General features: G+C 36.1%; 1 protein-coding gene across 2 annotated transcripts in view; it reads left to right on the plus strand.

Moving 5' to 3' along the window:
- The window catches only part of LOC129245756 (uncharacterized), a 56,063-nt gene that overhangs the window by 26,128 nt on the left and 16,986 nt on the right, over positions 1–12,949 (plus strand). For both annotated transcript variants that reach the window (XM_054884127.1, XM_054884135.1), the window contains exons 5-9: positions 2,512–2,684; positions 3,311–3,657; positions 3,717–3,878; positions 3,938–4,126; positions 4,181–4,310. In XM_054884127.1, coding sequence (XP_054740102.1) covers positions 2,512–2,684; positions 3,311–3,657; positions 3,717–3,878; positions 3,938–4,126; positions 4,181–4,310 — 1,001 coding nt within the window. The remainder of the gene's footprint in view (positions 1–2,511; positions 2,685–3,310; positions 3,658–3,716; positions 3,879–3,937; positions 4,127–4,180; positions 4,311–12,949) is intronic.

Genomic DNA, 12,949 nt, shown 5'->3' on the forward strand with positions numbered 1-12,949 from the left:
TGCTGCAATAGCTGAATGGTCTAATCGTTTGAAGGCTTGTGTAAAAGCAAATGGTGACCATTTCGAATAAAACGTAATGTTTTTTTTAATATTTAAATTAGTAAATAAAACTAACTTCATTAAAAGAAATATTATAAACTCATATCTATAACGAACTTAACTTCTAACAGAACTTATGGCAGGACTAAGAATATTATATATATATTTCTGTTAGTACCCTTCAGGTTATTTTTGAGCAGAACCGATGTCGTATGCGCCAGTAATATTTATTAACGTTTATAAAAAAAGTTTTCAATATCATACGTTTACTGTTGAGTGAATATTTTTTATTTTTTTGATATATCATATTAATTTTCTTTTACAATTTCTGAAATAACAATTTTTGTAACATACAAAAAGAACTGAACAGTACATAGAATCGTTGAACAGTGGTAAATACCTTAATTAGTATAATAATTAACAATTTAAACAGTAATAAATATTTAAATGCATATATAATCGCATGATCCCCGTATTTGCTACAAACGTGCGTATACCATCCGTATTGATAATCTGTAGAGTGATGCTCATTATTAATTAAAAGATTGAGGGCTTTTGTTTGCATTTGTTGAGCAATTGCGACGTTATCAACATCGCTAATTTTTTTTGTCCTTTTCCAGTATTCATGCACTGGACTTAATAGGTGACATAGGCTAGTTCGTACTCCTCATCGTCAAACCCGCAGACTAGATCTTTTGTGACACATGGTTCTTGAATAAGTGTGAACTTCTCTCTGTGGGCAAAAAGTAAGGTGAATTTAATGGTACTACTGTGGGCAAAAAGTAAGGTGAATTTGGTTGTAAAATGAAAAATCTTTTTTTATTCTTGTAAATCAATTTCATCCTCTTCAAAATAATCCCCTCTCGATGAAATACACTTATTCCAACGATTTTTCAAATCCCCGAAACATGCCAAATAGTCCATTTCCGGTATAGCCATCAGCACCTTCTTCGATTCAGCTTTTATCTCCTCAATCGACTCGACACGCGTTCCCCGGAGTGGTCTCTTGAGTTTTAGGAATAGCCAGAAGTCACACGGAGCCAAATCAGGCGAATGTGGTGGTTGCGGAACGATATGCGTGGAATTTTTGGCGAAATGGTCACGAAGAACGAGTGCAGTGTGAGACGATGCATTATCGTGATGCAATAAACAAGAGTTGTTGGCCCATAATTCTGGTCTTTTTAGACGAATTGCTTCACGTAAACGACGCACGACGCTCAAATAATATTCCTTATTAACAGTTTGGCCAGGTGGAAGCAATTCATAGTGCACCACACCACGAAAATCGAAAAAAACTGCCATCATGACCTTTATTTTTGAACGACTTTGACGTGCTCTTTTCGTTCTGGCCTCGCCTTTAGCTCGATATTCGCTTGATTGGTCGGTTGTTTCAGGGTCGTAAGCATAAATCGAAGTCTCATCTCCCGTAATGATGCATTTGAGCTTGTCCTAATAGTCTGAAAGCATAGTTTCACACACATCAACGCGACGACTTTTTTCCAAGAAATTGAGAGTGTTCGGTACTGAACGAAAAAAATGGTATTTCTAAATGGTTTTCACAGATCCTTATGATATTCCGATCATATCAGTAAGGTCTTTAACAGTCAACCGACGATTTTTGAGCACTAACTCCTTCACTTTATTGACGTGTTGGTCATCGGTTGGCGCCGATGATCGTCCGGAGCGCTCCAAGTCATCAACATGTTCTCGACCCTCTTTGAAGTCTTTGTACCACTTATAAACAATTTTCTGCCACATGGTCGAATCACCAAATGCCTTCTGCAACATGCTAAACGTTTCCGCAGCCGAAATTTCATACCGCAAACAAAATTTGATGGCACTTCTCTGCTCAATCAAATCAGACATTGCAAAAATCGAAAAATGCACTCTTGGTCGTTTGGTAAACACAAGCGTAAATATATTACTGATAATGACATTCACATGAAAGTTGGTCCAGATGTTATTAACAGTGCTGCCAAGTCATGAAAAAAATAACTAGAGCGAAATTTTAATCCCGCGAAATTTGACAAATAAATTCACCTTTTTGCCCACAGTAGTATTTCAGCAATTCTTATAATATATTTAAAGAATTTGCTGATTGTTAACTGATAGATTGCAAATAAAATTTATTCATAATAAAAAAAAAAAAAAAAATATACCTAATATATCTAGAGCATATTTTTTTTTTATATTGGTATTGTTAGTAAACTGAAAATAGGGCGTCAAGCTGTCCAGTTAAAAAAAATTTTAATTAAAAATCTGGTAAATTAAAAAAAATGCTTAAAATGTTTATGATGATATTATTAATATTCCGACGATATTAACCCAGTGCTATCATTTTCGCAGATCAAGTTGTAAAAATAGTGCCCATCTTTACAATTTCACCTAGTCTAATGTGTATATAAATATTTCATTCAAAATGTCGTAAAATTACTTTTAGTGTCAGTCTGTGATAATTTTATTGTTTTACAGCTGTTGGAACAAACATAAACGTTTTGCCGCAAAATGCACAAAAACTCTGCTATGCGTCGGATAATAACCACTCCACATCTAAGCTACAAAATGTTACTTATAGTAATGCAAATAGTATAAATAACTCAAAAGGACTGAAACCGTCATCTTCAATGCCAAGGCCATTGCAAAATGTGAGTAAATACATACATAAAATATATAAATACATTAGTGGTGTGAGAAGTAAGACACTTTGGAATCCAAAATAAGTTTGAAAAAATGTTCAAAGCAAGGGTAGTGTCTTTAAAAATTTAATTGATAGAAACTGTAAGACGTATTTTAATAAAAATTATAGACGTTGTTTAAAATTTTACCTTTTCAACTTATACATTGAATCTGAATACATTCCGCGAAGCTTTTTATAGAAAATATTGCTTATTTTTAAAAATTTGGTATTGTTCTTCTTAATTGGCGCGATAGCCGCTTACGCGATTTTGGCCGAGTTTAACAAAGCTTTATTTTTTGTAATAACTATGGCAACAGTTAGCGAAGACAAAATCAAACCTCCGAGTCCAATCTGCTGTTGGTAGTGGCATTAAACTGTAGAATCCTCCGTTTTGTCAAACAGATTTTGTTATTCGCTTTGTTTTATCGAATGATCCAAGGAGTATTTTTTCTTTTTTTTAGGATAACTAAGTTTTGGCAAGCGTAGACGGTATCCAAATGATGTTTTCCCTATTACATATTATAAAATAAATGAATTTGAATAAAAAACGTCATAACGTCAATGTCATAATAACTAATAATTTCATTATTTTAGGTGATACCAACTTGCGTGTATTTGATGTCTCGAATTGCTGTTCATATGGAGATTGAGGGCACAGCGCATTGTCCTGCGCAAGTTATGCTTGCCGCTGCCTTGGGGTGTGAAGAGTTGGGAATCGCGAACAAATTACTAGCTCAAAGTATATTTGGATTATGGATGACCAGTGGACTTTTGGATATTCAGCTGAAGTCACACCATCGTCCTTATATAGTAAGAGTAGCGTGGCAGTCTCTACTAGACAAATTTAGCAGCGGTAATCCAATTGAAAAGAAGTATGACGAACCAATGATTATGCTTAAACGAAACGTATTCTTCTCGAAACGTGATGAAGAGAGAATAAAGTATGTTTTTACTTTTAGTTATTTATGCAATATTTCAGCAGTATTTATTTGTCTTCTAGGGATCATCGAATTTTAGAATTATTGTACGAAGAAGCGAAATATAACGTGCTATCTGGTAGATACGTAATGGAGCCAGTTCATGCTTTAATGCTTGGTGGCATACAAGCACGAATCGAATTGGGACCATATAATTCTCATACACACACTATTAGTTTTTTAAGGTATAATTATTTTAAGATTGGAAATTACTTCAGTTATTCTTAATAAAAGTAAATTCCAGAGAAAACCAGTTAAGATTTCTCCCACATCATGTTGCAAAAAGTACAAATTGGTCGTGGCTGCCAGTTAGTCGAAAAAACTCGGCTGAAGTTAAGCTTCTTGAGCAATTCAAGCGCGTTCCTCAAACTGCGACTACAAAAAAGCTTATACGCAAATATTTAGAATTTTGTTGGGCTCTTCCGTTTTATGGGTGAATTATTTGTGGTAACTAAGCATCATATAAAGTTATATATGTATTTTTTAGGGCTGCTTTTTTTCATGGTCAAGTGGAACAACCTGTACGTGGTCTTATGAGTTTTGTTAGCCATAAAGATGTAGAAGTAATGATAGCAGTTAATGAACGTGGTATTTTTGTTGTCGATACTCTAGAATGCGTAAGTAAAAAAATAATAAGAATTGCATGCTTTTACAACAAGAATAAAATAGTAACAACTTTCATCAAATCATTCCTGCATGCAGTATTGTACTATTAATAACAATAACTCAATTTTATAAGCGCCAGTATACTTTAGGTACCCAGCATACATATGAGAACAATTTATACGTAATTTGACGAGCTGAATTACGTATGAAAATGCAATTTGGTTTCATCGGATTTCCCCTTTCTTGGGCCTGTAGGGAGCGCGATAAAAGTTGTACTAATTACTAATTACGCAGTAACCAAAACATACAAGAAAGAGGAGGAGCTGTAGAATTTTCCCGTTTTCCCCCTAAACGTCGAAATGTTTTTTACGGTGTATGGAAGTTTACCTAATTTCTTCTCAAATTGATCTAAATTGTTTGAAGAAACTCGTAAAAAGCCACACACATTCGCCATAAATAAGACTTAAGGATCTGTAACAAAATTTATTTGCCATAATAATTTATTTTTATGAAGCATCTTACTTTATTTATTATGTATACTTAAGGAAGTTCTGTTTAGTGTTAGAAACAAATTAGTGACTATTTTGACTTATGGCAAGTGTCGTTTTATTTGAGTTTATTCAAATAATTTAAATCTACCAGAGATCATATAAGGACAGCTTCAATACACTGCAAAACAAAATATTGAAGTTTAGGTACAAAACGGTAGGTGATCCAAAATTGTACAGCTCTTCTTATTTCTTTGATAATTGCTATATAGGATTCTTGTCTTTTCTTACATTGCTATGTACTAAAATAAATATCAAATAAGAATTGGTGAGACAGGCTGAATTCAGTTCGGACTGAAGTTTACATACCCGCGCACCATTTAGTTTCAATAACTAACTGATTTTTTAAGAGCTATAGGAAAGTTTTAAAAAAATCCACATAAAATTCAGAAAAATGCATGATTTTTTTATTTAAATCGATAGTACAGTCCATATAATTTAATGTTTGAAGATTATTTCATGCAAATGTTGCCCGCGACTGCGCTTTAAATGGTCCATCCGCTTAGTCCAATTTTGGCATACTCTTTCCAATGTTTTCGCCGGTATCTCATATATAAATGCTTTAATGTTGTCTTCCAATGCGGGCTTGTCTGAATAGACATGAGCTTTAACATAGTCCCACAAAAAATAATCTAAAGGCGTTATATCGCACGATCTAGGTGGCCAATTGACAGGTCCCGAACGTGAAATAAAATGTTCACCGAACTCGTCTCTCACCAATCCATTGTTACGCGTGCTGTGTGGCATGTGGCACCGTCTTGCTGAAACCACATGTCATGCAAGTCAAGCTCTTGCATTTTGGGCAAAAAAAAAGTTGGATATCATTTCACGGTAGCGCTCACCATTCACACTTACGGTATGATTCGCAGCATCTTTGAAGAAGTACGGTCCAATGATACCTCCAGCCCATAAGCCGCACCAAACTGTGACCTTTTCTGGATACATTGGTAGCTCTTGCAATTCTTTTGGCCGATCATCACTCCAAAATTGACAATTCTGCTTATTTACGTACCCATTGATCTAAAAATGAACTTCGTCACTGAGCACAATTTTTCGAAAAAAAGTGGATTTTCGGCCAACTTTTCATGAGCACATTCACCAAGAATTCTGCGTTGCGGTAGGTCGTTCGGCTTCAATTCTTGCACCAGTTGTATTTTGAAAGGCACCTAAATCCTTTCGCAAAATTTTCCACGTTTTTGAGCAACGAAGGCCCAATTGCTGCGAAAGGCGACGAATCGATAATTGATGGTCCTCATTAACACTGGCCGATACAGTTGCGATATTTTCTTCAGTTCTACGTAAGCGTGTTGGTGGTTTGATGTCCAACAATGTAAATTTGGTTCTAAATTTAGTCACAATAGCTCGAATAGCTGCTTCAGTGGGTCGATTAAACTGACCATAAAATGGAAGAAGCGCGCGATAAACTTTCTTAACAGAACACACATTTTTATAATAAAATTCAATGATTATAGACTATACTCAAGATGTTTGACAGTGAAACAAAATACGAAACGTGCGTCAGCTGTTTAAACTAACTTTTTAAAAAGTTAGGTTCATCATTTGTAGGTATACCTAAAGGGGTTTTCAGTAAGAGCGCTTCAACTTTTGAACTTTTTTGAATAAAACACAAACGGTTTGACTTTTTTTATTATCGAGTTTGAACATATACATTTAAGTATGAAATTCGATTTCTTTTGCATGACCACTGCGTGCACGTTTTACGAAGTCCAATCGTTGAACCCAATTTTCGACCACTCTTTTGCATAAATCGACCGAAATTCCAGCAATTTCGCGTTCAATATTGGCTCTGAGCTCACAAATCGTCGCCGGCTTGTTACTGTAGACCAATGACTTCACATAACCCCATAAGGGGACGGCTTGTTAAATGGACCGTAAACTGGCCGTAATGCTCTTAAAGTAGCAGCAACAGAACGATTATTTTCATACAAAATTTGCACGATTTGCAATCGCTGCTCAAGTGTGTAGCGTTCCATGATGAAATGTATACTAATGAAGTTTACAAATGACAAGCGAAAAATAAAAAATATTGCGTCGTTCGCCCTCCCTATCGGAAACAAGTTGAAGCGCACTTATTGAATAACCCTATATATATGCAATAGTTGAAACTGTTCAGCGGCGCCGCAACTATTTTAGATTGTTCATTCATGTAATGCATTTTGTCCTTGTAGCTTCTAGGTATAGAATTTTAGCTTTGAACGACATACGTATTTAGAGTAATAAAATGAGTGGCCTGTGTGTGCGGTTGTATGTACATACAAATATGTACGTAAACAATAATGATAGAAACAAGATTGCGCCCATCAGAGACTGCGTGACGTCACGTTTGCCCAGTTGTGCAGTGTTGCCAACCATTTACTCTTCGCAATAAATTGAGTGCTATTTTATACCCAAAATGCAAAATTTTTTAAGTTTAGTGTTTGTTTCTTTCTGTTTTTAATTTAAAGCTACCGCAACTGTAAGTTAAAAAAAACTGCATTATTAAACAAAAAAATGTTGAAAAAGGTCACTCTGAGAAGATTTTAGTGCCAATGCAAATTTGTTGATTCTTATAAAATTTGCTATTTTCAAAGTGAAAAGTCAATTTTTTGCATCAATCTTTAGTGGGATTTAGGGCGTCAAGTGGTATTCATTGTAAAAATAAGCCACAAAATACCAGAAAATACCAAAGAAACCATGCTGACATTTTTACAAAAAGAGTACCTTATCTAGTTACATAACCTCCAATATAGCAAATAGGTCGTTCCCTTAACGGAAGAATCTCGCTTAACAAAAAAACTCATAAATTAAATTGTACATAAGCATAACACATTTATTAAACAATTGTCTGAAGACAATTTGTCACGCATACAAAGTTCTAAGTAAGTCAATAAAAATTTGGTGTTTTATTTTCTTTAAATGGGCATTTTAGTGCGTTTTTATACCCAAAGGTGGGCAATACTGCAGTAGCGAGAGAGAAATTTGACTGCTGAGAGCAGAAGAACAGCAACAACAACTGCAATCGCGGGCAATGTTACCAGATGTTAAAAAAAGTAAAGCTAAATAAAACTGAGTGAATTATTGAACTAATTTTTAAAAAATGTATATTTTACAAAATTATAAACATTACGTTTTAATTAGAACAGGCTAGAAAAATGTGATGAAGAAAGAACCAAGACTCTGAGACTAAATAAGAAAAAAAATCCTAAATCAAGTTGCGAAAATGGTAATCTGGCCATACTGGTGCTAAAACGACGTAACTTTTTGTCAAATTCACTGAGAACAAAGTAACGGTACCACGAAAGGTGCCATCTCATTATTCTTTCCATCATGGTACGTAAATAGGCTAGGGCATCAAGTGTGCACTAGATTAGATTAGATTTGTGGGGGGCTGGACAAGCCCAAGCACTCAGTCAGTAGACCATTGTACTACACCCGGATAGATATCAGTAGAAAGAATAGAGATAGGAAAGATAAAAGGTGGATGGTAAAAACGGATAAATTAGTTTGAGGTCACTCTTCCACAAATCTCTTGGATTCATGGATGAATTTTAAGAGATCAGGAAGAGAAAGAATATGAACTTTGTCCATACTCAGTGTGTCGCAACCCAAGATCTTAAGTCTGATTCTGGAAAATGCAGGACAGCTACATAGAAAATGCTCTGCAGTGTCGTCATTCTCAAGACAGGATAGGCATATGCTGGCCACAGGCATTGTGCCCTGTGATTACACCCACCAGTACTCTCAGGTCCTTCCTGCAGAGTTTTAGGAGAAAGGTCGCTGTTTTCCTGTTTGGTTTTTCACAAAGCAGTTGGCTACTCTGCATGAGTTCAACTCAGACGAACGACCTCTGTGGGTAGGCCTCATGAAGTCCTCAATCCATAGTTGAATCGATGCGGAATTGGCACCTAGAAAGGGTTCAGGCCCTAATGGCATACTTTCGGAGCCTTCATTTGCCAATTTATCATCTAACTCGTTCTCTGCAATACCAAAATGTCCAGGCACGCCACTTTTTCTCAATTAGCCAGTACGCCACATTCAAGATGGTTCCGTAAGGAATACCGTGGCCATCTGTCCTGTGGCATAGGAGTACTTAGTGTCTTCGTCTAAGTACCATCCAGATCCGCTTCCATCACTGGTTTTGGATCCGTCAGTGTAGAAAGTGTGCTGATATCCCGTTAATAGGTTCTCTCATCAGATGTTGTACTCAAGCACACACTTCTTTGTAGCCTGTTTACGGGTTTTACTCTCGAATTAACCATTGTGGCTTTCCACCATACTACAGAGGCGTATGTAATAATGGGTCTGATCAGGGTGATGTACAGCCAGTGTACTATCGCCGGTCTTAGACCCCATGTGTTGCCAAAGGTTCTTTTACACTGTCAGAAGACTTTTAGTGTTCGAGAGACCTTCTGCTCGACGTGCTTTTTCCCGGTAAGTTTACTATCTAGGGTTACTCCTAAATATTTAACCTCAGAAGATAGTGGCAGTGTTACCCCATTCAAGGTGGGTAGTAACAGGCCTTCCATATTGCGTTTCCTAGTGAAAAACACTAAGATACGTTTCGTAGGATTCACCGAAAGACCATGCAATTCGCACCAATACTCAATCTTATTTAGTGCTCCTGCATTTTATTGCATATAACTTCAAGTGATCGTCCTGGGATTAATACGCACACACCGTCTGCGTAGGCTCGGATGTGTCCAATTTCCTGCAGATCATTAAGAGAGTCCATCACGAAGCCCCATAATTTTATGGTTTGTAATACACTTTATAATTCAGTATAGTCTCCCTGAACACAGCTGTTATTACCTCACCATTTGACGAAAAACGCTTCCCATGCAGCTGGTCTAAAAGATTACAATAATATTCAGAATTGATTGTTTTACCAGTTTGCAAGTAATCCACAAACAAAATTCTTTTCGCATCCCAAAAAACTGATGCTAGCAGCTTCTTGGCCGATTTCTGGACACGAACTCGTTTCCTAGACAAAGATGTATGTTCACTCAACCCTTTAGCCTCTTGTATTGACTTAGAGTCACGGTGATGCAGCCAATATCATCCATAGAGATGAATCGGTTCACAAAATTTATTTTATCCTTTCGAAAACGATTTAAATGTGTCTGAGAAAATCGCACTCAGATGTGTTTTTGCTCCATTGTTAGCAAATGCGGCACCCATTGTGCGTACAGTTTTCTGAAACCAAATACTTCAGTCAAAATATTGCTTACACTGTCAAATAAGATGCCCAGGACTTTTACTAAATCTCTTTCAGTCAATCGAGGATTTTCCAATACGATATCCCATATTTTTTTACGATTTCTGGTGTAGTTACTGCTGGATGCCCTTGGCGTGGGTCGTTTTCAAGGCTTGTACGACTACGTTAAAATTCAGCAACCTATCTTTCTACTGTAATAATTGATGGCAAAAAGTCCTTATCCACTTTCAACATTCGTTCATAAATTTCCGTTGCTTTTAAACCTTCCGCAAATAAAAATTTAACCACTGCACGATACTTGATATTTTCCATTGTAGAAAATATTGTGACATGTCGATACTAAATACAGGGTGGGCCACATAGCGTTTGCTTTTTGAACCACCTATTTTTTTTTTAAATGGTAACACAAATGACATGTCAAATGTGTTCATAATTTACTTAAAGGTTTGACATTTACGATGTATATATGCTTGAACAAAATTGGGAAATATTGAAAATCTATTTCCAAAGTGGTGAGTCTTCTTCTTCTTTTCTGATTTTCACATGGCTACGTCAATAAGCAAAATTGTCGCATTTGTGGCTCAGAAAATCCACACGTTACTGTAGAGAAGCAAATGCATCCACAACGAGTCACTGTTTGGTGCGGTTTTTGTTCTCGCGACATCATCGGGCCATTTTTCTTTCGAAAATGAGCGAGGAGACGCGGTTACAGTAAATGGCGAGCGTTACCGTGACATGCTCAACGAGTTGTTTCCAAAAATTGAAGAGGATGACATGGACGACATTTGGTTTCAACAGGACGGTGCAACTTGTCACTCTGCCAAAGTTACACTCGAACTTTTGGCTACCGTTTTTGAAAGCCGAATAACCAGCCGAAATTCCGATATCAATTGGGCGCCTCGGAGCTGTGATTTAAGCCCGTTCGACTATTTTTTGTGAGAAGCCGTTAAGGACAAATGCTATGCGAACCATCCAGAGACGATTGATGCTTTAAAACACGAAATCGAAGTTGCCATTCATGAAATTGGAGCCCAAACAATCGAAAATGTGCTTAAAAATTGGGTTGATCGAATGGCCTACTGTAAAGCCAGTCGTGGCAGTCATTTGAACGATATTATTTTTTATTCATAAATGACAATGTTCAATCTTCAAAATAAAAAAAAAGCTTTGAATAATTACACTGGATCACAAATTTCAACTTTTTTTCTGCACCAGAGACGCCGTTATGAAATTCCTATGTAAAATCACCGTTTGATTCCGAAAATCAAGGTTATTTTTTATTCTATGGTAACGTTTTTGAGATATTTACGAATTACCGTTATTTCAAAAAAACAAAAAATTCGGCCCACTTAATCATATATATCTCGAAAACGAATTAAGCGATTCCAAAACCGTTTAAAGCTTTTAAAAGGTAATAAAATTTCCTATAAACTGTGTGTAAAACACTTTTTGCTAGGCCCTGCAGATTCAAAGATAACGAACTATCATAACGGATTTTTTAAATTTTTTTAGTAAAAATATAAAAAAATTTGTACTTTGAGAGAAAGGATCTCGAAAACTTTTTACTTTTTCGTGTATTTTTTGTTTTCATTCTAAGCTCTGTTTTATTACAAACAAAATAAACTTTGATTAAACAAATTCGATGAACTAATACAAAAGTTACAAGCATTCAAGTAAATATATCCATATAGTAAAACTTAAGTACCCTACAAATAGTAGCATATGTACATATGATTCTGTCATATGTACATATGATTCTTAAACTATCTATTTAGGCGACATATGAAATTTATTACACCAATGAAGAGGAGGGAACCAACTTGCCATTCAACGGACTGCTATATTTGTACTACAAAAGTATTTGGGGTTGGGAAGTCAAAAAAAGTAACCTATGCGAGCGTATCTACAGTGTCATTACCAGAACTAAATTCAACGGAAGCTACATTGCCAGAATCAAATTTAACTTTAGTTTCGGCTCCAGTTTCATTGTCAACAGCACTATCTGATTACGCGGCATCATGTTGTACTGAATTGCAAACGGAAAACGAAAGAAACCCTTTGTCACAAGCACAACTCAATGATTGGATAAGGGATTTGGAATTGTCAAAAGAAAAGGCCAAACTACACGCCTCTCGTATGCAACAATTTAAATTTGTTTCATCCGGTGTTAAGGTAACATATTATATGACTCGTCACGAACAATTCTCCCAGTACTATACGAAGAAGGACAGTGTTTGTTATTGCAAAAACATTGCTGGTCTATTTAAACAGTTTGGTGAACCATATGATTCAAAAGAGTGGCGATTGTTCATAGACGGCAATTAATTAAGTTTAAAGGCCGTATTATTGCATATTGGCAACCAAAAGCCATCTATCCCGATCGCGCATGCAGTAAATGCGAAGGAAACATATGAGACAATGCAAAAATTGCTTGAATTAATTAAATACGAAGAACATGATTGAAAAATATGTACCGATCTAAAAGTCGTTGGAAAGCTATGTGGTCTACAACCTGGATACACAAAATACTGTTGCTTTCTATGCAAATGAGATAGCCGAGCACGTCAAGACCACTACATCATAAAGGATTGGCCAGAACGAATCGCGTTTCAAGTTGGGGTGGATAACATAAAATACTCATACTCCGCTCCACATCAAGATCGGCCTTATCAAAAACTTTGTCAAGGCTTTGGACAAAGAAGGCGAAGCTTTTCATTATTTGAAAACAATCTTTCCACAGATTTCAGAAGCAAAAATAAAGGAAGGGATTTTTGTGGGGCCGCAAATAAGGAAAATAATGGTCAACACCCATTTCAAAGAACTATTGTCACCAGTGGAGGCAGCGGCGTGGGACTCTTTTGAAAAGGTCGTTACTTCTTTTTTAGGC

This window comes from Anastrepha obliqua, chromosome 1 (genome assembly GCF_027943255.1).
Source record: "Anastrepha obliqua isolate idAnaObli1 chromosome 1, idAnaObli1_1.0, whole genome shotgun sequence".
Taxonomy (NCBI): domain Eukaryota; kingdom Metazoa; phylum Arthropoda; class Insecta; order Diptera; family Tephritidae; genus Anastrepha; species Anastrepha obliqua.